The sequence below is a fragment of the Sprattus sprattus genome (assembly GCF_963457725.1).
Source record: "Sprattus sprattus genome assembly, chromosome: 4".
NCBI lineage: Eukaryota > Metazoa > Chordata > Actinopteri > Clupeiformes > Clupeidae > Sprattus > Sprattus sprattus.
Window position 1 is genome coordinate 38756767 of NC_137923.1, and position 27143 is coordinate 38783909.

Below are 27143 nucleotides of genomic sequence, written 5' to 3' on the forward strand. Positions count from 1 at the left end.
GAAGAAGCCAAACAACTTGTTTAATCATTGTCAGGTGTGGTCGTGGTTAAATTGATGGTGATGCAAGAGTCTCAGGACACAGCTCGGTGATTCTTTTGAATGTACAAGGCCTATCTTCCGCATTAAGTGATTGGTAACATAAGGGTTTTGTCACTGAGGCCACACCACCAATTGGTATAGATTCAAAGCCTCTAGAGAGGCAGTCTTGAAGCAAATGTTGCTCTTTGAACATGGCTAAGGTGAAGAATGAGCTAATGAGTGAGCAACGGGTTCGAATAAAGGCACTTTTTTGATGCTGGCTGTAGTTACCGCCGCATAGCCAAGGACTTGACATGCAGTCCAAGCACTGTAAAATACACTTTAGACCGCCATTCCACCAGAACCGAAAGGGGAGAGGCTAAAAAAATAAACTGTGTGAAGTGAAGCATCTCAGAATTCTCAGTCTTAAGGACTGAAGAAAGACTTCACGAGAATTGGTGACGAGATCAACAACACAATGACTAACGGTTCAATAGTGTTCCCAAGAACTGTGCGTCAGAAGCTGTGAGAAAAATAACTTTTTGGCAGAATAGCAGCACAGAAACATTACTGAAAGAGAAGAATAGAGTGAAATGCCTGAAATTTGCAAAAGAACACAAGAAATGGACAAAGAAAGATTGGTTTAAAGTGTTGTGGACTGATGAGTCCAGGTTTGAATAGTTTGGCAACAAGCGAAGAGTGTATGTTTAACAAAGTGAGGGGTAGAGATATAAAAATGAGTGTCTCTGGCCAACAGTTAAACAAGGAAGGGGTTGTATTATGGTGTAGGGTGCCATTTAATCCTTAGGAACAGATGACTATGGCGAAATTGATGGCATCATGGATAAGAAAGTATACCATAACATTCTGGTGAGGCATGGAGTACCTTCTGGGAGTGGTGTTAATGGGCCTGGATTTATTTTCCAAGAGAACAATGACCCTAAACATTCTTGTAACTATTGCCAGTACGACCTGTGACAGAAGGAATCTTCTGGAACATTGAAAATTATGGACCGGTCCCCTCAAAGTCCGAACCTCCAACCCATCAAGCAAATTTGGGGCGAGTTGGAAAATAAACTGGACAGATCTATTGTACATTCAAAGGAAAGCCTTTGGCTTGAGTTGCAAAAGGCATCGGATAACATTAGTGTTGAAGTTCTCAAGAAATATATTGACTCTATGCCAGAGAGATGTGCTGCTGTAATTGCTGCCAAAGGTGGGCGTACCAAATATTAGAGTTAAAAGTGGATAAAAACAGTAGGAAGCACTTAATCTGATATTTGTTGTGCTCAGAACAACCATCTGCATGTTTCATTTACATTATGAAATTAAATGTATGTTTTGGAGACAAAAAAAAAGGTCAATATTCTCAGATCTGTAAGGTGTTCTAATAATTTTGGCCACCACTGTAATTTGAATTACATTGAGGGAGCTAGGCCTATCTGGCTGTTTGGCTCATCTTGTCTGCAGTCCTATGGAAGACAAACCTTTCTGACTAAACATATGTCAAAATGTTGTTGCAGTTATCAAGATCACTTTGAATAGGGCCTAATAGGTCTAATTGAAAATATTGGAAATTTCTACCTCAAATCTTCTCGCCTCACGAGTTTGTCTTAGTGGCATTCATTAGACTGAAACCGCGTTCACAGTCGGCGCTAGATGCTTGGAATGTGCCACAAATGTCGAATTTGTAGGCCTACCAGATCTGGAAAATGCTCACTTTTCAGCGACCACCTTTTTTCAATAACCATGAACTTGAATTCGATAAATGCGTCCCGGGACCGCATTATGCTTCCTTCAGAAGCGCTTCGAACCCTTTCGCCAGATTGGTCACGTCATTCAGCCCATGATCAAATTTACTAACTGCACGATCCAACGTGTCCGGCTCAAAGGCAGCCCACTCAGCTCAGGGAAGCGGGCATCCAAGTGCTCACAAATTTTAAGGACAAACAGAATGATGTCACTTTTGTTCACTGCACGTTTTCCACGAGCGAACTCTTTTCGCGTTTGCCTCCGAGCATATGTAAATATGTCTGAAAGTTTTATCCTACCTGAGTCAGTTTGGACTATTTCATCTAGCCGCTCATGTTTAAACGTTAGGCAGACCTTTTTCTGGGGCACCTGCTCTGCCTTTCTTTTCGCCATGGTAGCCTATAACTGCTGGAGCAGAGACTGGCAAGAGAGCTAAAGGAAATGTTGTATGTAAACATTCTAACGCACATCCGGCTGGGTTGTCAGACATGTCAGTATTTGAAATGTTTATTACCTAGCCTACATCCCCTTTGATGCTCAGATTTTTAAACCCTAAAAAAAAATCGTTTATGCGGTGTGGAAAATGTGCGCGGTTTGAAAAATCTATTGCGCGGGCTCTTCGACTGGCCTGCGCGGCCGCGCGCGCGCGCAGCTTAGAGGGAACATTGGTCTTAAGGCTTTGCTAAAGATCAGGTGACCACCAAAATGAACTTTGGTTGGCTGAAAATCACGTCAATCAATCAGATAGCCACGCGATATTCTGTGCTTGTTTTCAGTGATACCATGCTGGCTAGCGAGAAGTAGCAGTGAAGAAGTACCAGTGAACATGGAGTACTTTGATAGCGATGTCAGTGATTTCGACATAGATTTTGAAGGATTTGAGTCTGAGAGGGAGAAGGATAATGACTTTGTGCCAGAGGATCCATTAGATACGGCACAGGAGTGGGATTTTGTGGGCACGAAAGGAGAGGAGGAGGGATTCCAGGTGGACTGGACAACCGGCAATGATCTGGAGGTAATTATTTATGTTTTGTTTTCTTGTGCGATCTTCCGAGTTCTCTTCTCTTAGAAAACGGAATGGGCAGTAATGATAGTGGCGCTATAGCGATTACTAATGGTGATGATGGTTGATAATATATACATGCAATAATGTTAGTTATAGATACAATAATGGCATAATGAATAAATAGCATTTACATTTAGCAGACGTTTTTGTCCAAAGATTTTAGATAAGAAAAATAACGTGCAGAACTGTATAGCATAATACATCATAATGAATAGTAATACAATTATGAATAAATATAAATACTATAAATAACATTGATGGAACTGGAAATATACTATTCTGTTAGTGTAGCTTTATTGTGTATCCAACTTGAATGTGTACTCCCTGTCTGTGCCTCAATGAGACCTGAACAATTGGCATATGAACACCTATAACCACTATACCCTATAGACAGTCTAGTAGGCCATTGTCTTAGCACCAGCTGAGAGGGTGGGTCTCATAATAATAGAATGATTGAATGCTTTGTCATATGTATTTTCAGATATCTCCATCTCCAGGATAACGTTGACCCCGCCATGGCTTCATGCTCCATGTGAACTGCGAGGCCAGCTCCACCCCAGGATGTCTCCATCCCTCTCCTCTCCATCCCTCTCCGCTCCTCCCTCCCCATTTATCTTCCCCCCTCCCTCCCCCTCTTCCCCTCCCTCATAATGTTTGCATACTTGAAAATTGTATTTATTGTATTTTAGATCATTGATTTATATTGTTTTTGTGTGTTTGAGAGTTTTTTTACAAATGTTATTGTTTTTTGTGTGCTCAGGGAGCAGGTTTTAATAAAACCTGCAGTTCTTACCTTCACAATGCTTCTTATTTCATGTTTCTAAGTGCTACAGAGGCTTAGATATTAAGGTTTTTGTAGACGTTGACAATTCTTACTGTTTTCTCAGAAAACCCTCAGGAAATGAGGTACTTTCTCATAGAACAGCATAGGATTTAACAGGCGTTTTTAGCAGGCGTTTTAGGCAGAAATGGTTTAAATTGAGCGACGCAACATGGTCATTGCTCTGACTATGTTCATTCTAAAATGATTCGACCCTCTTGTGAATCCTTTGCGTCGCCTTTTCGCAGTGCTAATAGAACATTTTACTGTGACTATCAATTACCTCGCACCTTAGCTAAGACTGAGACTCCATAACGCTAAACGCCCGACAATTCGGCCTTCAAGCTGCTGAACATCTAGGGCTTCAGGTAGTCAGTGTTTGGAAAGTTCACTTTCTACATGAACTATTTCAGTTCATAATTTATAATTCAAAAGTTCACAGCTCCAAAAAAGGAACTTGTTCTGTTCGTGTTTTCAATATGCTGCGAGCTATAATTTGTCCAAATCTCTATCTGTCTGCAATAGCGCTCTCGTTTGTGCTTCATTTAAAATGCGTGTTGTTTAATAACGGCAGATTAGCCTGTTCCTTTAACACATAATAAGGGCAGTGCACGTTTGCTTTATAGGCCTTAATATTAGGATTGTTGCCCAATTCAGATTGTGTTTGCGAGACGGGATTTTTAAGAAATTCCAATCAGACAATTTGACCGGTGAGCGCTAATATTTTCGGACATTTCAATTTTTTTTCGGACAAAGTCCGGTAATTACCGGACAACGGAAAACGCTCACACACTCACAATGCCCAAAACAACTTACTCTTGATATAGAAATGTTACAGCTGGTGTTCAGTGTAGCTGCTTTACGGAATAATGTAATGCAACATCAAACTATATCAGGATAACGGTATTGTCTCATCTATATATCGTTTGAAAACATATCGGTATACCTTATCAAGTCGACATACCACATACCACCCAGCACTACAACACACCCTGTTCTGTTTCTTTCGCCCACACCTACCATCCCCAGCAAGCATCTTTGGATGCATATTTGTGTGGCAACAATGGCCTTACTCACCCTCGAGTGTTTGCTCTTGCGGCCGCAGACGTGGCAGTGCTTGCAGCGGCGGCAACACCAGTTCTCCTTGTTCTCCTCCATGGGGCGCTCTTCTTCCTTCAGACAAAAGCTGTGGAAAGGCTCGCAGCACACCTGACAGTAAACCATCTGGAGAGGACAGGAGAGGGGGAAAAAAGGGATGAAATCAAAAAACAATAAGGTAGAGAAAGGAGGGGACAAATGGTGGAGAAGATGACAAGGAAGCAATAGGGGTGAAGGAGAGAAAGGAAGATGAGTGTGGAGATGAGAGGAGAGGATGAGAAGAGAGTAGTAAACTTGAAAAAAGACAAAACGTTCCTTAGAGAGGGAGGGGGGGGGGGAGGGAGAGAGAGAGAGAGATAGCGAAAGTAAGTAAGTGTGTGTTCAGACCTCATGCTTTCCTTTACTGGCACAGAGCAGGCAGACGCTATCTGGGGAGATGGGAATGGAGGTGAGGACGCTGAGACCACCCATGAGCCACACATTCTGGGCACTGCAATCCTCCTGTTACACACAAACACAAACACAATGAATTTTGAGTAGCCTTATGTCAATGGCCATGTAATTAAATAGCAGCTGTAATTACTTCACTGCAAATTGTACTTAGAGTCTGGGATACATACAAAGTACACAGCATTTCTATTGTTTAGAGGTGAAAAAGAAATCGATAGTGTAGCATTGCAATATTTTTTGGCATAATATTATATTAATACAGCGTATTGCAATATTTAGTTATTTCATATTTGTATTTAGGTATAAATACACTCTGATAACATAGCTTCTGAAGACCTCATTCTTTGCTTGCATCACAGCGGAAATTGGAAAGGGAGTCGACATCAAACTTACTGTGCCAAGATAGCTAGAGACTTCCAGTAAATGACGCATAATATACAGCCGCGGAAAAAATTAAGAGACCACTTCAAAATTATCAGTTTCTCTGGTTTTACTATTTATTGGTATGTTTTAAAGTAAAATGTACATTTTAGTTTTATTCTATAACCTACTGGCAACATTCCTACCAAATTTCAAATAAAACTAGAAAATGCATTTCCTGAAGGAAATACCAGTGCATGAAATGCAAAAGTTAGGAAAGGAAGAAGAAAAGAAAGAAGAGTGAAAGAAGGAAAGAAGAGTGGAAGAAGGAAAGAAAGAATAGTGAAGAAAGGAAAGAAGAGTGAAAGAAGGAAAGAAAGAAGAGTGAAAAAAGGAAATAATAGTTGAAGACGGAAAGAAGAAAAGGAAAGAAGAGTGAAAGAAGAAAGGAGAGTGAAGAAAGGAAAGAAAAGTGAAAGAAGAGTGGAAGAAGGAAAGAAGAGTGAAAGAGAAAAAGAGAGTGAAAATATTGAAAAAAGGAGATAAAAATGGAGTGAAGAAGAGAGATTGGGTGTGAGAGAAAGTAGACAGAGAGAAAGATGGAGAAAAAAAAAATTGAGAATGGATGGTGTCTTAATGTTCCTAGTTACAGTTAAATTGAGAGGGGCAGAGAGAGAAGAGGTTCCTTTGATTTGGCGCAGCTGTCAGTAAAGCACAGGTGCAAGCCAGTTTAAAGACCCTATTATGATGTCATAATGGCCCAATGTAAGTCAATGGGAGAAATTTATATTCGTTTTTCTTTAATATCTTAAAAAGTATAAAGTTTAGAAAAGTGAAAAATACATAGCATAAGTGTCGTTTACAAGACCTACGCGACAAAGTTTGAATGAAGTTTCTACGTTAAGCGGTTCGGGCTGAATTAATCGCAGAAAAAGGTAACAAGAATAAGAAGAAGAAGAAGCCTAGGAATAACAATACAGGGCATTTCATGCACTGTAACTAGAAAATGCATTTCCTGAAGGAAATACTAGTGCATGAAATGCAAAAGTTAAGAAAGAACGAATAAAAGAAAAGTGAAAGGAAGGAAGAAAGGAAAGAACAGTAAAAGAAGGAAAGAAGAGTTGAAGAAGGAAAGAAGAAAGGAAAGAAGAGTGAAGAAAGAAAGAAGAGTGGAAGAAGGGAAGAAGAAAGGAAAGAAGAGTGGAAGAAGGAAAGAAGAAAAGAAAAAGGTAAGAAGAGTGGAAGAAGGGAAGAAGAAAGGAAAGAAGAGTGGAAGAAGGAAAGAAGAAAGTAAAGAAGAGTAGAAAGAAGGAAAGAAGAAAGGAAAGAAGAGAGGAAGAAACAAAGTAAGGAAAGAAGAGTGAACAAGAGTGGCTCTGGATAAAGACAGTAAAGAGAGAGTGAAAATATTGAAAGAAGGAGAAAAAAAGAGTGAAGCAGAGAGATGGAGTGTGAGAGAAAGTAGAGTGAGAGTGATAGAGAGAAAAAAAAGTAGAGTATGGAAGGTGTCTATTAATATTCCTAGTTATACAGTTGAATGGAGAGGTACAGAGAGAAGAGGACCCTTGGAGGCTTGCCGCAGGTGTCAGTGAAGCACAGGTGCAAGCCAGTTTAATTACCCTATTATGATGTCATAATGGCCCAATGTAAGTCAATGGGAAAATTTAGATTTGTTTTTCTTTAATAACTTAAAAAGTATAAAGTTTAGAAAAGTGAAAAATACATAGCATAAGTGTCCTTTACAAGACCTACGCGACAAAGTTTGAATGAAGTTTCTACGTTTAGCGGTTCGGGCTGAATTAATCGCAGAAAAAGGTAACAAGAATAAGAAGAAGAAGAAGCCTAGGAATAACAATACAGGGCATTTCATGCACTGTAAATATTGTCATTTAGATCATTTATTTGCAGAAAAATGACAATTGGACAAAATAGCAAAAAAGATGCAGTGTCTTCAGATCTCGAATAATGCAAAGAAAACAAGCTCATATTCATTTTTAAACTACACAATACTAATGCTTTAACTTAGGAAGAGTTCAGAAATCAATATTTGGTGGAATAACCTTGATTTAACTTTCACTTGTCTTGGCATGCTCTCCACCAGTCTTTCACATTGCCGTTGGGTGACTTTATGCTACTCCTGGCGCAAGAATTCAAGCAGCTCGGCTTCTTTTCATGGCTTGTGACCATCCATCTTCCTCTTGATCACATTTCAGAGGTTTTTTATGGGATTCAGGTGTCGAAATTGGGCTGGCCATGACAGGGTCCTGATCTGGTGGTACTCCATCCACACCTTTACTGGCCTGGTTGTGTGGCATGGAGCATTGCCCTGCTGGAAAAAACACTTCTCAGAGTTGGGGAACATTGTCAGAGCAAAAGGAAGCAAGTTTTTCTTCCTGGACAACGTTGTACTTTGCCTGGCTGAGGTTTGTAAAAGACCACAAGGATTGAAAAAGCGGACTGGAGGGTCTCCAAGTTCGTCTTCTCTGATGAGTCTGATTTCACAGTAGGTGCAAGACTCTCTGCCTTGTAGGCCTCTCCAGGTCTCCGTCTAACCATCAGACGACCATGTGTTGGGCAAAGCTGAAAATTGGACTCATCAGAGAAGACGAACTAGAAGACCCTCCAGTCCGCTTTTTTCAATCCTTATGGTCTTTTACAAACCTCAGCCAGGCAAAGTACAACGTTGTCCCGGAAGAAAAACTTGCTTCCTTTTGCTCTGACAATGTTCCCCAACTCTGAGAAATGTTTTTTCCAGCAGGGCAATGCTCCATGCCACACAACCAGGCCAGTAAAGGTGTGGATGGAGTACCACCAGATCAGGACCCTGTCATGGCCAGCCCAATTTCGAGACCTGAATCCCATAAAAAACCTCTGAAATGTGATCAAGAGGAAGATGGATGGTCACAAGCCATGAAAAGAAGCCGAGCTGCTTGAATTCTTGTGCCAGGAGTAGCATAAAGTCACCCAACGGCAATGTGAAAGACTGGTGGAGAGCATGCCAAGACACATGAAAGTTTGTGATTTTAAATCAAGGTTATTCCACCAAATATTGATTTCTGAACTCTTCCTAAGTGTAAGCATTAGTATTGTGTAGTTTAAAAATGAATATGAGCTTGTTTTCTTTGCATTATTCGAGATCTGAAGACACTGCATCTTTTTTGCTATTTTGACCAATTGTCATTTTTCTGCAAATAAATTATCTAAATGACAATATTTTTATTTGAAATTTGGTAGGAATGTTGCCAGTAGGTTATAGAATAAAACAAAAATGTACATTTTACTTTAACACATACCAATAAAAAGTAAAACCAGAGAAACTGATAATTTTGAAGTGGTCTCTTAATTTTTTCCGCGGCTGTATAGTATAGAAATAAATTGCAATGCATCTTGCTGTAAAATAATGTTTCTCAACTGGTGGGTCGCAAAATTATTCAGAATGAGTCGCAGGGTGTGTGTTTTTTCAGAACTAAAAGAGTGTTCTCCCTTGCAGCTAAGATGTGCTCTAGGGTTCCTGTTATCTGATCAAGATATTAATATACAACAATACATATTGTCTAAAATATAGTAAGCACAATTTTGTATTTCTCTCTCCCTAACACAAATTGACCCCTGAGCCTTTCCGACCTTGAAGTCGATGCGAATCCTATGCACGTTTCTCTGGCGGGATGTCATCTCTCGTGGGATGAGGCGGTTGGCCAGCGCCGCCAGTGCGCTGGGAGCCGTGTTGTGCTGCACCGAGCTCTGGGAAGGAGTAAGACAGGGGGCGTGAGCTTGGTGGGGCGCGCTTTCTTGCGCGCTTTCCGGCGCGCTATCCGTCTCGCTATCCGCTCTTGTCCCGAACGTTCCGCCTGCGGGCTGCTCCATCTGCTGCTGCTGCAGGGGGGAGGAAGAGCCGGGAGGCTGCAGCTGCCCCCCAGCCGTGGCCGCCCGCACCACACTGGGGGACAGCCGCTCCAGCCGCAGCTGTAGGCTCAGCTTGAGCTTCAGGGAGGGGAAACCGGACGCTGAGGGGGAAGGAGGGAGATCCTGGGCCTGTGAGGGGGGTAACTGCTGAAGCAGGAAAAACGGGAGGGGAGACATGTAGGGGGTGGGGGTGTGGTTGGGGTGGGTAAGGAATGAAAAGGGAAAAGGGAAGGGAAGGGGAAGGGGGGATGGCAGGGTTACAGCACAAACCAAGCAGAGAAAGCCAAGCATCCTCACTTCTTCCAGACCTTGGGGTGGGTACCAAAAACAAATGTTTCCCCTGTAACCGTTTTCTGAGGCACAAGGTAGTTTGACGTAGAGCCGTAAAACGAGTACAAATCGGCAAAGAGCTTCCTTTTTCTACTGTTCTAATTGACTCATTTACTGCGATAGTGGTTAGTTTCAGGCTAATTTGCAAGCCAGCTTGGTTATTTCTATTTGTAAATTAGTGAAAGAAAGCTTGCACAAGCTACAAAATGCATGATATCCAAAGCATTTGTAATTGCTCATTCACAGGCATCTACTTTTAGCAGGAAACATTGCCTACTGGATTAGTGAGATCTGGTCAGAGATGGACAGAGAAGTTGCAGATCTAATCTTCAATGTCATAATGCCATGTTTGAGTATTGCTACTCTGTTCCTACAACAGAGCTAAATATGTTCTGTATTTCAACACTTGTCAATTGACATTGATAATGTGGACGTCCTCACTAGTACAGTGTCCTCCTGTTAACCCAACATGGTAGGCCTCTACCTGAAAGTGACGTCCTACACATTTGAATGCTAACGCTAATGCTAAAGCTGTCAGTGATACCCAACCCCTTTCAACAGTAATGCTAATAGACAGTGAGGAAACACAGCAAGATCATGTGATGTGGGTGGGGGCGTTGCTACAAGCAGAGGGAGGTTCATAGGAGGGAAATGGCAGGAAGAGAGGTTGGAGATGCAGGTAGAGATCTGTGGCGGATGTCACAAGGCTGGAGTGTAAAAAAGGCAGTAAGAGGAAGGAATATGGACGCTAACACAATACAAGCCATCTGAATAAGCCCATGGTTCAAAAATACATCTACAGTAAGATCTGAAGAGATAGATATACGTGTAGGGGACTTTTCTGAAAGATAAAGGAAAAAAGGAACGTGAATGAAAACCAACTGAGACAGAGAGAGAGCGCGAGTAAGACCACATGCACAGAACGCGAGGAAAGCCAGCCAACAAACGTGTCTACCATGCACTGGAGGGGAAAGCCAAATTAGTTTCTCACTGGACTGAAAGAAAAGTGAATTGAAAAGAGAACTGAATTACACACAAAAAAAAGAGACAAAGGACTCTTTTACACACTAAAGGCATTGCAAACTCTTAAATATGGTCTTAAAAGCAAGATATAGTGAAGCTGAAGACAACAAAGATGGCAAACTAATAAATGGCCAGGCTATACAGTGAGAAGCTACATTTAACATTCTGTGAAACAGGTCAGCTATACAAAATCTTGTAGGGTCAATTCCCATGTGATATACAGTTTTACAACTATAGCTATGAAAACAGTACTGAGAAAAAGAAAATCAATTAAATTTGTAGTCTGCATGACAGCTAGGGCTACATTTACCAGAAGTTGTTATGAGTATTTTTTTTAAATGGCTCGAAAGCCACACAGGTCACAAAACTATTTTATGTTCAACATTTCTCAATTCTGATAAATATCTTAATTCTTGCAGGACCAGTCTCACAGGTTAAAACCCCATGCAATAATGTTGAAAAACACAGCAATTTGCAAAGTAAAATTCAAATTTCAGCTGAGTGCGTGCTGAAATAACATGCAGTCGATGGGAGTCCATTACCTTCTCAAATCGCCGACGGCCAGATTTGGCAAACGGTGGCCGCTTGGGCTTTGTGAAGTCACTGCCATCCTCGACCGCAGGAATGGCTGGGGCCTCTGTAAGAAAACAACCTCATCAGCACCAGGCACTTTCCACAGACAACTTCAGCAAAGGTGTGTGTTGCCACTGCTGTGCATAGTTTGCTTGATATGATATATTTATTTTGCATTGATTCTAAGCAGGTGCTGTAGATATGTGAAATGCGCTGACAGTTAGACCACTGTGAGTGCATGCATCTAACTCTAACCTCAACACACTAACACTTCCTACACAACGACAGTGGAAACACATCAGACAATGATCACTTGTGTAGTTATAACAGGGGCTTCTTCTTTAAAGAAACAGAGTACAATGGGTCATTTGACAGAATAGATTAATCAAAGGAGAGGCATGTTTTGTTGACTAGATACAGCCTAAGGCTCCTAATTACAGGCATTCACAAATTCAATTCTGGTTATAGCCAAACAGTCCTTACATTTCAATTGAGGTTAAACATTAGTCATCCCGCTAAAGATTAAACAATATTGGTGGAATACCTTTAAATGGGAAAGGAAAGGCTATCTAGCTGCCAATAATCAACCAAATAATTCAGCCTAGTTGAACCTGTATTGCATGAGATAGGGTGCAGGACAATATGTAGCCAGGGCTACCTAGGGTGAACTAAGCAGAGGGTAGTTAGGGAATGTGGCCATTCTAGTATCTTGAGTAGCATGTGTACCTAGCAGACAGGTGAGTACGTCACAATAAAGTATCAACACATCTCAAGAACTGTGGCACAGAGACAAGCAAGTCAAGTCTGTCCATAAGCGAGCGATCACAGCTAAGACTTACTAATTACTAATAATCAATACATAATTACTAAAAAAATAAAAAAAAACAGTTCCACAAGTAAATACGACTACACACTTACACCTAACAAAAAACTGTTTGTTTTTCTGCATCCTATAGGTTATCGTTCAGAAACACCGCAGTAGTGATCCTGACAGATGGATCATGATGCTGTGATGCCAATGCTAATAACACACCACCTGAATGTTCTGATGCCTATGTGCAGCATTTTGCAAAACAAAGAAGTAAAGTAAAGAAACTTTGAATTCAAATATTAATTTTAATATTGTCTTTCTTCTGACAACTAGTCCCATTAAAGGATGTTTACGAAGCATGTTGCTACGCAAAAAAAGCCAACAGAGGGACAAACACGGGTCTATACTTGTGCATACAGACAACAGGAAGATACAGAAAAACTGGTTATCAGATAAAGCTGCACACGTAGAAAGCCTCTGCACAACTGGCAATATTTAACTGTAGCTTAATGTGGAATAGTTTTTCTATAATAAGAGTTTAGATTCATGAAAGCCAACAAGTTTGGCAAAAATAATGACTCATACAAATTGTACTCACAGGTGACGTTTTATTAATAGCAATTTTTACAGACTTTTGAACCGCCTATTTCATATTTCAAGCCCTTTCAACAGCCATCAACATTTGTGAACACCAAATGAATGTTAAGGGTTTGGTTTCTTCACTTGTCTATGCAGTCTGCTAGTTAGCAGACCAATCCAGTGTTGCGCTACTTAAAGTCAAGTAAAGTTACAGGTCTTTCACTATTACATTAAGAAAACATATGGCTGAAGTTTTTGATAACTTGCCAATAGCTTTTAAGGCAACAAACTCCACAGACCACTTTGTTCTTCGCCAATAAAAATCTACTCTTGACATAAAAATAAGATGCATCATTAAGTTCAAGTGATGCAATGACCAAGGCATGACCAAAGGAGGCCTTCAATGGCAGTAGGAATGAGACGGTGAGTTTTCATGAGGTAAGAACTTATTGCCACAATTTTCACCTTGTGACAAATTTTTTATTTTAGAAAAATATAGGGTGTTTCCCATTTCTAGAGAATATCTCGTCTTTACCCAGTCATCCACCTGAAGTCAAATCACAGTGTCATCCATCCTCAGTTGAGAGTCAAGCAGACCCCTTGAGTTGGGCTCAAGTCACCATATTTGCGGACTGAGTCATGACACTCCAGCCCCCCACCACTGGTGTGTAGTGTGCATTACCGTTGCTCAGGGGTGTCCTCCTGTGGATGGGCTGGTGGCTGGGGGACTCGTCCGAATCAGTCTCGGCGGACCGAAGGAGATCACTGTAGCAAAGGGGTGTGACCTGTCTACGAGGCTGCTTCCTGGAAGGGGAGGGGCTTTGGAGTTCAGAGGGCGCATGCTCCTGCTCCTCCTCCTCCTCCTCCTCCTCGCTGGATGCGTTTCCGCTGGCGGAGGACCGCCCGCCACGGCGCACCTGGACTGGAACACACACAGCAACCATCAGACAGGAAACCGGCACGCAGGGAACGCATCACTAACATCAACACATTCCCTCACACACATTTAGAGTAGCCATCAGACAGGAAACAGTCACGCAAAGCATTGGTGACAACACACTCTCTCTCTCTCTCCCCTGGTATGATCACTAGATTTTCCAGAGTGGTCAGTGAGATAATACACGCATACACAAACACACACACACATAATAAGACACATACAGCCATTAGTGGACACAAACACCACCCATGCAAAAAGCAAACACAGGCAGAGAGGACACCGTAAGGCCAAGCTTCATATCAACTAATTTAAGGTGTGTGGTGTTTATATAACGGAAGCTGTGATCAGGACGTGCTCGTACCTTTGGGGTTCCGGATCCCCATACGCTTGGCTTTCTTCAATGCAATGCGGGAACATTTTCTTTGGCTGTTGGACATACAAAGCAGCTCGTATCAGTGGAGCCATGCTGAAGCTGGCTTATAGTTAACTATCCTCTACCCTAACTTCCCGACTGAACCCAAGCAGCAAATCAAGCCTCTAATTCCCTTACGTGGACTTCCAGTCCAACTACATTAAACATGCTTGTTCATAATGGCTGACTTGAGTGCACTTTAAGGGACATAAACAGTGCAATGATTTAAGTTTAATACGACAACTGCAAGTGGCAGAAGGGAATGTGATTTCAGCTCAAAATCAAACACAGTAGCCATAAAAGCAAATTACAGTTACACTAGTGCAACCAAGAAAGGACACAAAGAAGCAACTCATTTTCTGGAAGAGGAGGGCTGGGGGGGGTGTGGATTAGTTTGTTAGGCCATGACTCACATGCAGCACTGCCTCTTCGTGTTGGGGCCACCGAACTTGGGCTTGTCCAGGCAGTGAGCGCAACGGCTGCAGTCGTCCTCTTTGAGGCAGCCCGGGCAGCGCAAGCAGCGGCGTGACCGGACTCCCTTTCGACCGCGCCGCTCCAAGGTGTCGGAGAAGACGCTCTCATTGTCAGATACCTCACCCACATCTGCTAGAACCAATCAAAGAGAGGCATGGGGGGAGGAGAAGAGTAAAACCGAAGAAAGCAGGGATAGAGAATGAGGGAAAAGACAGGCAGTTACAACCAGGGCTATCTCAAACAATCTAAGGATTAAGTGCATTTTGGGAGGTTTAATCCAGAGATTTCAGCACAAAGCAGTTTTTTGGTCATCTAAAAACATGCTGGATTTAAAGCATTTTTGCTGCGACATACCTTCCGCAGTGGGAGAGGGGGCAATGCCCTCGCGCTCATGCATGGGAAGGGCGCTGAGGCGTGGGATGTCATCGGGTATCATGGCGCGAGGCTGGCCCAGGGCCACGGCTGCCGCTCGACACACATGTTTGATCCGGGGCCCAGTGAGCAGTTGCTGCTGCTGCAGCTGCATAATTCATAAATATAACACATATTACACATATACAAGAAGGAGGCAAGCATACATGATCTTACTACATATTACTTGCACTACAAACAGAGCACAAATTACTAATAATAAACTGAAGCAATAATACAAAAATGTAACATAGTAATTGCAACTTCAATCGTGTAAATGCTTTTAGACCCAACTGATATAGATCAGAACTCTTACACACACACAGACACACACACACACACACACACCTTAGAGGCAAGGTCCTTGTTTGGGGCCCTCACCATCCTTCTCCTTCGTCTCCTCTTTAGCCCTGTCGTTTCAGTGGCTTCTCCCAGCTGGACTGAACCAGGAAGCTGCTGCAGGAAAGGCTACTCAGTCAGTGCTCACACATGCAATACCCAGCACAACAAATACACACTTACACTTGTTGTATGCATTACATCCAAATACCAAAGTCATCTGTGAAGTTTAAAGTTGCAATTTACATAAGCAATATCTGACGACAAGAGAGCTAAAGAAAAATATCCCACATGACTACAAATGTGACTAGACTCCTATACTTTTATAATACAACCGTACCTATACACTGGCACACAAGTAATACACAGAGGAAATCTTTATTGATTTACCTGAGAGGATTTAAGCTGTTTTTGCTGGTCGATCTTGATTAACTGAACCTTGGCCCTCTTGAGCAGGTGGAACATCCTCTTGTTGGAGCTTGACACAGAGATGCGGTGGGTCGTCCCCTCCTGTTCAACCAGTAGACGCTCACCAAGATCTCTCTGGGTTAGGACCTCACTCGCCATCTGGGTCGATCCCTCCACTACGGGGGGAGGGGGAGGGGGGGGATTAGACATGGGTTTTCCTCCATAGGCAGAAATTATTTTCATACAGTTCTCAACATAATTCTGTCAATCGGAAACTGCAAGTACTCATTTAAGTATATATTTAGGCTGTTTATGAGCATCACCATGAGCATGCATGAGATTATTCATACCTTTGTCCCCTGTTGCAGCATCAACATGCTCTGCACTAGGTAGAGTAGCACCTGCCACATTTAGGTGAACTGCCAATTTCCTCACCACCCCAGGGGACTGGATGTCCTCCATCGTCAATTTGGACTTCCTCCTCTTCTTCACAGGGCCTGGTGAGTCTTCGCCGCCCTGTGTGTCGCCCTGCTGGTCACCCTGCGCTCCGGCCAGGGTCCTCTGCACTTTCTTCTGGGCCAGGCAGGTGGTCAGCTTCTTCAGCCGCTCGTAAAACTTCAGGTTGCCTGCACCCGTGCTGAGCACCGAGCCTTTGCTCCGTGGAGCGTCTGAGGTAGTAGATTTGTCTTCCTGAAATCTGGCCGCGTCGCCTTCTCCTTTAGCGTCCTCGTGGTCTTGAGATTTCCTCCTGTGTCTAACTTGCTTGGGGGCCGACGGTTTGCTCTCCAATTCGGGACTTTGAGAAGTGCCAATCCCATTCTTCTTCAGGGCTCTCTTGGGGAGCAGGTGGGACATTCGGTCATCGTCGAGGAACCTCTTGGGCGTCTTGATGACTCTGGAGGAACGCCCGCTGACCACAGGTGTTAGTTCAGTGTTTGCCTGCGCATGAGACTCCTCCTCCTGCTGCTGTATCTGCTGATTCTCCAAATTCAAAGACTCTATTGGCTCGTAAGTTCTCTGGCGCGGTTTTCTGTGCTTCGCTGGGGTCTCGGGAGAGTGATCTGTTGTCGGCATGCCTCGCTTCCTACGATAGCCTAACAAGGCCCTCCGCTTTTTAAATTTGTAGTGAGCTGCCCTTCTGCGCATCTGACCCCCTGACAATGCAGCAGTCTGATCTGAAGGTTCATGTCCACCCTCCCATCCTGCCTCCGCACCCTCCTCAGGTGATCTCTCCGCACCTTTTGAAACCCTCCTCTGCTTGCCAACAGGCTTGGGGGAGACAGCCGCTGAGCTACTGACCATGTCTTTCGTCCTGTGGCGTTTCTGAGGAATCCAAAGCAAGTGACTAGGATTCCTCCTTTGGCCTTCAGAGCTTGGACTAGCAGATGGGAGGCTGTTCCCACTGTTTGGACTATCTAAGGCACCTGAACCTTCCCCCTGAGGAACAGGCCGTCTTCGTTTCACAAACTTGCCAAGCATCGGGCCTGTGCCTTTACCAACCACCGCGGGCACCTTTGCAGCAGACGTCTTGCCCTGGCCTTTCACCAACGTAAGAGTCCACACAACTTTGCTTTGTTTCTTCTGTGACAGACCTTCACTGTGAACAGGTAGGGGCTTTGCAGGACCAGCCAGCTCAGCCTTGGGATCCTTCAGCACTACGGGAAGGGTGGTGCTCTCAGTGTTCAGTTCTTCCACTTCATCATTTGTTAAAACAGCATTTCCTAATTTCCTACGCCTCTGGCCTTTAGCTAAGGCTTTGGCTGGTTGCCTACCATCAGCACCTGGGCCTTTGCCTTTCAAAACTTGCCGACCCTTCACTGTTTTTGGTGGCGAAACTTCCTTTGTGGTCTTTTTGACGGCAAATTTGACGAGCAGTTTTGGCTTAGATGCGTTCCTCGTCTTGGCACCAGTCGCAGTAGAGGGTTCATTTTTGCGGATTTTCTCGCCCCTCTTGACGACCTTCCCATAGAGGGGCTTGATCTCTGTGACTGAGGGGCCCTGTGATGGCGTTGCATCTTTCTCTTCATTCAAGTCTGGAGCTGGAGGTGGCTTTTCTGCTGGTGACAACACTGACTTCAGAGGACTGCCTGCTGGGACAACAGAAGAAGGATCTGCATAAACAACTGTATGGAAAATAAGAGTCCATCTGATGTAACACAACATGTATCTAAACAAAGAGCAATACTTGATGTAGAATTATATGCAGCATTAGATGGGGGGCATTGTGAGAATTATTATTATTATAAGTCTGAATAAAAAGTATTTTTCACAAACAACTGGCTGTTTTTAGACCATGCAATTTGGTAGGGGTGTAACGGATCATCATTGATCCGTGATCCGTTTGGATCATCTATTTCGGTTCGGCACACGCATGATCCGCGGATTGATTTATGAAAAAAAAAAATGTTTGCGCATGTTCAGTCCACACACAGCCGTAACCATTCCTGCTAGTTCCAGGGACAGAGCTACTTAACACTACTACTTAGCAACAGTTCCCTTTTCAATAAGCAAACAGTCCTATGGCTCGTTGTGATTTATTGTCCTCAGCGTACAACATGTAGAACAGTGGGCATGGAAAATAAAAGTAGGCTAGACTTCGGTGACTACTGTAACGATAACTGCTGCCTCTAGTGCTACGTCTGTTTCCATATACTCGCGCTGCCACACAAACCTGTCGCCTAGGTTACCACACAGACGTAACACGTAGCTGACATAGCGATTGCTAACATAAAGAAAAACCTGCAACACAGCGTGGTCATGGCGAGCGGAGGAACAGAAGAACTTGAACGCCCCACATTTAAATCCCCTGTTTGGGAGCATTTTGGCTTCCCTGTCAAATTGAATTCAGAAGGTTGTTGGATAAAACCGTGACGGTGTGTAGGCACTGTGGCACAAGAAAGCCATAGCCTACAACAGTGGAAACACATCGAGCATGGCCACGCATTTACAGCGACATCACCCCGGTGTTTCACTGACAGGAGTGAAACCGAAAGCGGCTCAACAACCGCTCATCACCGCGCCATTTAAGCAGCCCCTTCCTCCACAATCAGACCGGGCTAAAGCAATCACAAGTGTTAATAAACAAAAAGACAAAACATGTTTATTTGTCTTGTCTATTTTTTTTTTTTTTTTGCTGATCCGAAAAATTATCCGATCCGTGACTCTGATCCGAGGAACGATCCGAACCGTGAGTTTTTTGATCCGTTGTACCCCTACAATTTGGTATTGGGGTTAATGTACCCAACCAACATCTGTGTAAAAAAAAATTAAAAAAAATTCCATGACTTTTCCATGACTTTAAACCAAATTTCCATGACCAATTTTTTTTTATTTTTTTTTTATCTCGGTGTAAACGTGATAAAATGCAGTATTTAAACTAACAACGAGAATTCCAAAGCAGACAGTATACAAAAAAATGCAGTTTAAGCTCTGTGTCATAAACTTAGTGCATTTTGTTAGCATTTGAAAATGCTTCCATAGGCCATTAAATGCTGGGCGTGTACAAAAATCCCAAATTTAAAAAAAAACTAATTTTGAGAAAATGATGCAGAACACAATCACAGATTTTTGATATGTTAAGAACAAATATCTAATCTTTCCAAAACTGTTAGTTTCATGTTGGTAGATGCTGTCATTTCTTTTTGCTTTAGCATGCCAGAACTTGCACAAAATGGGTTTTCATCCATTTTCAAGCTTTAATATCTTCCAGACCATTCATCACATAAGGACAGTTTTGTATACAGAGCACATACAAGGGTCAGTGTATAATATCAAGTCTCTAGCTTTAACATTGAGCTTTACAAAAACATTCAAAGATTCTGCCACAGAGCGTGGAGTAAAATTTTCGAGCACCCCTATACTATGATATACCCAAGCCATACACTTGGAACTCCATATTCAAGTAATGGTAGCTGATTTAAAGCGTATTAAGTTTGAAGGAGCTAGCTTAAATACTTTCTAGTTACAGCAATTAAAAAAAATGGCTCTTCAGAAAGCGCTGCTAAAAAAGCGTCTGAAAATAACTTAGTTGCTAAAACATTTTTATGTGACAAAACTATCGGGAGTAGAGAGCTAATTTTTCAGACTTTACCTTTGAAGACGTATATGAACTTTTTTCAGCCAAGTCTGAGATGGTGGAGTGGGGAGATTTTCTTAACTTTTGACGTTTGGCATGGAATGACGCAATTGTGTTGCAATCTGGCTATGGGGGAACATTCGTCAAGAGAGCAGGCTGGCATCTTCAGGATGCTTTAAAAAAATAATGCAATTGCCCACATTACCTTCGCAGTTAGCACTTCATTCTTCGTTACAGAATCAGTTATCGACGCCTGCTGTGGTTAGAAAGCCGGTGATAGGGTTGCTGTAGCTTCGCTAGAAGCAGCGCTCTGTTGGCTTCCTTTGGCATGGCTTAATGGTTAATGCCGCCTCTCCCATGTTTGAAATGTCGAATGTTTTGCCACCACAATACCTACATTTTGCTCGTCCCGGGTCTTCGTCTGTTTTAACCCAAGACATGTACTTTTCCATTTGTAGCCAAGCATAGTTAAATCTACACTTCCCTGGCATTATCCCTCCGCTTCCTTGAGTTACTGTTGCTATGGCCACCAAACTTTTCAGTAAGTATGAGAATGTATGCCTGCTTATATTTTTAGCGTATTTCTTTTACATTTTAAAAGCATATTTATTATTAAAAACCCAGCGTAAATAACTTTGAAAATATGAATATAACAAATATCCATGACTTTTCCAAAACTTTTGGGATTTTATATTTTATATTTTTCAAGCACTTGTCCAGGCCTAGAAATAACCTTTTAAAATTTCCATGACTTTTCCAGGTTTTTCATGACCGTACGAACCCTGAAAGACTTCCAAAAAAACAGGAGTATCCACCACTACTTTTAGAGCGTGCAATTGACTGGTGTGGTAAAGGGATTAACCCCCAGGAGGTTAAAATGTATGCTATACATAAATAACTTTAAACAGTGGTTCCAAAGTCACAATTATTTGTTTGAATTCTGTACAGGTTTTGGTACAGTAATATGTAATTAGTATAAATGTCATATTTGTATTTTCCTCTAAAATCCCTACAAAATGGTCATACTGTGAAAAGCATTTTTTTTTATTTTTACTTTTTACTATGTGCAAAAACTGACTGCTGACTGAACTGTATCACAATCACAACTGTTTCTCTAAGGTCTAGGATATGCAACAAGAAAAAAAATCTCTAAATCATTTAGTTCATATGAACAAATAAATGTCCCACTAACATTTGTCCTCGTCATTGTACTATCAAAAGGTATCAATAGATGGCCAAATGGCCTTGACCCATTCATATATAGAGGGTTGCTTTTAACACCCCTTCCCATCACGCATCAACACCAAGACAACACACAAGAGAAAGCCAAAGGAAACTACATTACAAAAAATCTCCACATTATTTTCCGTTTACACTATAGGGCTACATGTGCAAACGTACATTTTGATACAAATTACATTCCATACCCATCCAAACTAATTTTGGCACAAATTACACTGCATAACCATCCAAATATTTAAACGTATTCATCCAATAGAGACAGATAGTAGTAGATTATCAAATTGTAGCTCCATTTCACAAACTACATTCCATTGTCCTTGAAATCTAAAGGCTTAGTCTGTGTTATAAAAAAAAAAAATGTGGAGTATTCTCCAACTCTCCGTTTACATGCGCGCTAGCGGAGATGTAGGCTCTCTCCTTTGATGGAATTTCATATACAATATACTTCCAAATGACAGGGCCTGCCACAAAATAAGAGAATTATACTTGGACCTTGGTGAAGTTTGTTTACAATGGACTTCCTCCCGTGAATAGTTCAGCTAATGTCCTACTGGTGCATGGGGTGGGCGATATGGCAAAATCTTCTATCACGGTATTTGTAATTTTATATCACGGTTGGAGTATATATCACGGTATATTATACGTAGGGTGACCAGATTTGAGTTTGAGGACATTTCAGCGGTGGCTAAATTTGTCCACAGGCTATTTATTGACCCTTATGAACACTAAGTTGCAGAAACAATACTGCCTCAATAAGCTATTGGCCTAAGCAATAGTGGCCAGTATAGGCCTACTTTGTACTGAATGTTTCCATTGAATCTTTAAATAGTAAGATTAAAACAAAGTGCATGTAGTGGCATTTAGTTTCAGTGCTTATGTGGCTTTCAGTGGTTCTTTAATGTACTTGCAGAAGATACATCAAGTGTTAAACACTTTCTTTTCAATGTTTGTTCATATGTTAACGCAAAAATGACAAGGACATTTTTTTCTTATATGGCCACATATAAAAATAAAAACATTAAGAAAGTTGGCCATTACACATACGCCCCATTGACCACTTCAACCCATTGGTGCAACGTCCTACGTCGCCGGCATATTGGTTAGGTGAAGACTGTCCTGTAAACAAACGCTAGTAAACGATGGAGCTGCGTTTTTTCTGGATAAAAAGCACATTAGCGTTTACATTTCTCAACCGATTTTAAACCGATTTCAAGGGTTTAGGATCTACGTGGAGTTCCAATACGTTTTGTCTCCATGTTACTAAGAATCTAGAAAGTTAAGCTATAATCACCATCGACATATACATGCTATATGTCGAAAATAATCGCTGCTAGACGCTACTAGACGTTCCTGTTCTTCTGCTCCCACAGCTCCTTCACTTTGAAATACTGAATTTAAATCTAAACTATCGAAAAGGTGCATCTTTAACTACTTATATACACTTTCCAGACCGTATTTTTCCCAACAGTCGAGGACTACTCAACAAGTAGGCAGGTCATGTGCTTAAAAATTGTACAGGCTCTCGTATTATACTGCTCTTTAGAATATAAAAAAAAAAATCAGTTGATTTGAATGGGCCACCCCAACGTTTGCACGTCTGTAATGTTATGATTTTCACTGCTGGGAAAAAGTAATGACGGGTTTTGTGCATAGAGCGCATTCATATCTTTCCGCTAGTAGTCCGGAAGTAACGTAAGTCAGAATTTCAAAACAAGAGGATGGATACCGCGGTTGAAACGGTATGGCCAAATCTCTCCCGGTAGACACATTTCTACCGTTGCACGGTAAATACGTCATACCGCCCAGCTCTACTGGTGCATGCCTAAACATTTCACTTATTTTAAGGTACTTATCAAATTGTTGTTTCTATTGTCAGTTTATTAATCGGAAGGGAAAACGTTTCAAGTTCATGCACGGGGTGAGTAACTCACCATCACACAGTGGGATAAAGACTTCAAACAGAACAGGGTTATCCGCCACTTATCACATGTTTACTAATGTACTCACTTTGTGAGAGACTGCGTGTGGAGCGAAGAGATCTACCACCATCTGCTCCAAAGCCAGCAAAACTGTCCTCCTGAAGAGATGAGATGAGAGGGGGATAAAAAGAGAGTTCACATTCAGATCTTCCACACACACAAACACACACACACAAAAACCAGCTTGGAAGTGTGTCCTGGAAGTGCAGATAGAACACAAGTTTTCTCTGTGCCGCAGAACACTCTCTGGATTCCAAAATAATTTGTTACGTGTCAAAACGTTGTGCCACCATCAACATCTGCAGAGGAATTGCCAACCTTTTCAGGCTTTCCTATAAAACAGGCCTAAACATCAAACCCTTGGATTACATTTACCCTGGGTCAACTGTCTGAAATAGATCCCTTGCCTTTACAAGGACAATGGTATTGACTGACTATTTATGGTTATAACAACACTGCACTGTCAGCTCTTGGTGAAATTGCAGAAATACAATAGGTTCAAAGATATATGCATATGCAAATATGGGATGGATGCACGTATGTATGGATGCTTGTATGTATATATGTATGCATTTATTGTATGGATGGACACTGATAGATGGGTGTAGGTAAGAGTGTATGTATGTGTTCATTCGCATTATATGGCGTAAGTCTTTGACCCCATTAGGCTAATATCTGTAGCCTACATTTCAGCACTGCAGAAGCTCCCTGATGTGATGGTACTGTGAATTGCGGCATTCCAGAAATATTCATATCTATTTGCCTAACTGTAGAGATTAATGCTTTACAAAACATAATTACTGATTTAATCTATCAACGAAGCAGACAGAGATGCACAAAACACATACAAATATTACAGCAAGCAAGATCTTAGAGATTGGATCTCCACTACAATCAACTTTTAGACTTTAGAGATTTAGTAGGATAGATATCATACTGGACAAAATCGGTCCATTTTGTAGTAATAATTAAAAGTAATAGAGTTGCCTGTTGCTCATCAGACTATAGCCTGGTCCTCCTTATTCCACACACTTTGCTGAACCACAGCACCATGGAATGAGAGGGGGACACAAATCCCTGGATCAATCAGAAGATTATCCTTAGCTTGGATCAGAAAACGCATCACCATTCTGCCCATAATTGCATTGGCTACAGCACAGCACCAAAGTAACAATTGGCAAGGGACACCTAAACTAAACCAATCGGTACCATTGTAAACGAGTTTGTTTGAGAATTGTCTAGCCACACAAACCTACTGCAGAGTTCAAGAAGGACTGTGAGTGTCCTCAGCTTTTACTGCTGCCCCAAATCCAAATCAAATTGCAATCTTGGTTATGCATGTTGGTAAAACCTAACCATCTTGTAAATTAATTGGGGGTCACAGGCATGTGTACTTTTACAGACGAACACACAAATTACAATGAAAAAATATTTACTTTGTGACTGTTCCACTCTCCTCATCCTCTCTGTTCTTATGCCTAATTACTGTTACTCTTTTAGAAGACACTTTTATGCAGAGTGACTAACATCACAAGTTAGGTACACATTCCCTGGAAATTCCCTGCCACCTTTGTTAAGCTAAACCTGCACACTATGCTGATTACCAATTACATGACATTTACCACAACTATCCAATTTTGTGTCGAATAAACACAGAGAGCAACCTGACCATGTATTATGTTGCATCAACTTCAGAGGGCAATATTTGTATTATTTTAAATCTCCATTTCACAATTTTTTTAATGAATATCCCTAAGGTTGCGATACGGATGAATATCTTGTTTTTAACCTTATCAAGGTTACCCAAAAAAAAAATGAGGGAACTGCCACCCGTGCCAAACCTTGATGAAATAGACATAGGCAGGGCTCGAAATTAACTTAAAAAATTCACCAGCCAATTATATTTTTTACCAGCCAAAATTAAACCTGCCATTTCAGACCTACTCTGACATTGTTTGATATAAACAATCTTCACCTATGATTTTAATATCATCGTTAATCACTCTCAGAATGGATTAAAAGAAATCAACCAATATTGCCCAATTGGCTGGTGACAGCCGCAACACATGCTGTATCATGCTGTACCCGGGAATCCTAAAAGGCCCTCCTTTACGATACGTTAATTATGTAATTTACTTTTGCATGACCTTTTTTTAAAAAGCACATTCAGGAGTTTGCTATTAAAAATGTACTTCAGATGAATTCATTTAACCTCATAAGAAGCGCTGCATTAGGTCTACTAAAAAAAAAAAATCTAAATTAAGCTTTTAAATGACACCTATATGATAGATACATATTGTCCAACTAACACTACAGCATAGATATTCAAAAGCTTATTATAATATAGTCTTACTGATCTGACAAAAAAACCGCATTGAAAAAACAGAGGGAAGGCAAACAGTACCTCTGCTTCACTGAAGGGGGCGTGCGAGAGCCCACTGGTTGGCGATAAGCTTATTCAGCCATTGCTCTTCTACTAAGCTTAAACTACAACCGTCAACGTATTTCGGCTCCCCATTATTTGTAATGAGCCACCTACTGCAACATGCTCTTGGTGTAGCTGTAGCTGCTGTTGTGGCTGTTGTTTCTTCCTCCCTAGATGTTCTCTGCACCTTTTCTTGAGGTGATGCAACGGCAATGAATCGGCACATTATTTTAGCTTTCGTTTAACTGCGTTAACTTGCGTGAGGTCAACTAAGTCGGTTTCAACTTTTGATTCGTGCTCAAAATATTAGAACTTTATAAGCTCAAAGTATTAGAAGTTTGTATTCGCTGGCAAAATATTAGAACATTGTATTCGCGTGCAATTTGTAATTGTTGTATTCAAATTCTAAGAACTTTATATTACCCTTTCACTTCTCCCGTTCGTGTTGGCGTTGCAAGCTATTTTTAACCATGACGGGCGCAATAGTCGGGAGATTTGCTCCGCAATGTCACTCGCCAAGTGGCGGAGCATCGGAGACAATTTAGTCGCCAGCCCAAAAATCTACACGACATTGGCGCTTGGCGGGTGCCAATTTCGAGCCCTGGACATAGGATCTGAAGCCTAAGTTTCACAGGATATTGAGCTCCTGCGTCACGTGACTTTTCGTTGTCGGACGCCATTTTGGCAGTAAACATGACGACCGGCGCCAGCCTTCAAGAGTTCCTACCGAGCGAATATACGTATATAAATAATAATAATAATAAATAAAATATAAATTAAGGTTGAAAATGACAGCCACTTAGGTTGGGTACGTTCAAAAACACAAACTAGCAAGTTACAGATGCACTGCAGTAGCTACCCAAGATAATAAACAAACATGCTAACGTGACACTGCCGTACCTAGTCAAGCTAATAAACAAACAATGCTAACGTGACACTGTCTATCAAACTGGGATAATTTAATACTTACCCTTGCAGTGATGATGCCAAAATTACAGAGATTACATTTAAGCGACCCATATAACGCTCCTGGGGTGCTTTTCAAGAGCATAACATCCTACAACGAAGAATATTTACCTGACTTGCGCTACGCTGACATCCACAGCTATCTGCTCAATTTTCCCTCAGTTTACACTGGGGACTCCCTCAGAGCATACAAAGGCTTGGAGTCTTATAAATGGTGTCAGTCCGGCTTCGTAACACAACTTCGACTGTGGAGTCTTGCATCCAAAAACTTCGGCATCATCACTGCAAGGGTAGGTATTAAATGATCCCAGTTTGATAGACAGTGTCACGTTAGCATTGTTTGTTTATTAGCTTGACTAGGTACGGCAGTGTCACGTTAGCATGTTTGTTTATTATCTTGGGTAGCTACTGCAGTGCATCTGTAACTTGCTAGTTTGTGTTTTTGAACGTACCCAACCTAAGGGGCTGTGATTTTCAACCTTAATTTATATTTTTTGAATTTCATACATAGGTTTATCACTCCCAACGGCTAAATGACAGTCAACTGAAGCCGTGACAGCCAGTCAGTGCCTGCCAGATAACTGACACGATTACTGCCAAAATGGCTACGCCCATCGTTTTTCGGCACGCGACCAGCAACTATGACTACAGGCGCAGGAACTCAATACACAGATGACACAGCCTCTGAA

General features: G+C 41.7%; 1 protein-coding gene across 6 annotated transcripts in view; it reads right to left on the reverse strand.

Moving 5' to 3' along the window:
* kmt2ba (lysine (K)-specific methyltransferase 2Ba) overlaps positions 1 to 27143 on the reverse strand; it is a 51420-nt gene that overhangs the window by 21180 nt on the left and 3097 nt on the right. For 2 of the 6 annotated variants that reach the window (XM_080837456.1, XM_080837452.1), the window contains exons 2-13: positions 23092 to 23161; positions 16118 to 17857; positions 15750 to 15943; positions 15369 to 15476; positions 14964 to 15129; positions 14549 to 14741; positions 14085 to 14149; positions 13466 to 13705; positions 11363 to 11457; positions 9189 to 9614; positions 5142 to 5255; positions 4734 to 4880 (exon numbers count right to left, since the gene is read on the reverse strand). In XM_080837456.1, the coding sequence (XP_080693582.1) occupies positions 4734 to 4880; positions 5142 to 5255; positions 9189 to 9614; positions 11363 to 11457; positions 13466 to 13705; positions 14085 to 14149; positions 14549 to 14741; positions 14964 to 15129; positions 15369 to 15476; positions 15750 to 15943; positions 16118 to 17857; positions 23092 to 23161 (3558 nt within the window). The remainder of the gene's footprint in view (positions 1 to 4733; positions 4881 to 5141; positions 5256 to 9188; positions 9615 to 11362; positions 11458 to 13465; positions 13706 to 14084; positions 14150 to 14548; positions 14742 to 14963; positions 15130 to 15368; positions 15477 to 15749; positions 15944 to 16117; positions 17858 to 23091; positions 23162 to 27143) is intronic. The other 4 variants (XM_080837454.1, XM_080837455.1, XM_080837453.1 and 1 more) reach the window with 4 other exon arrangements.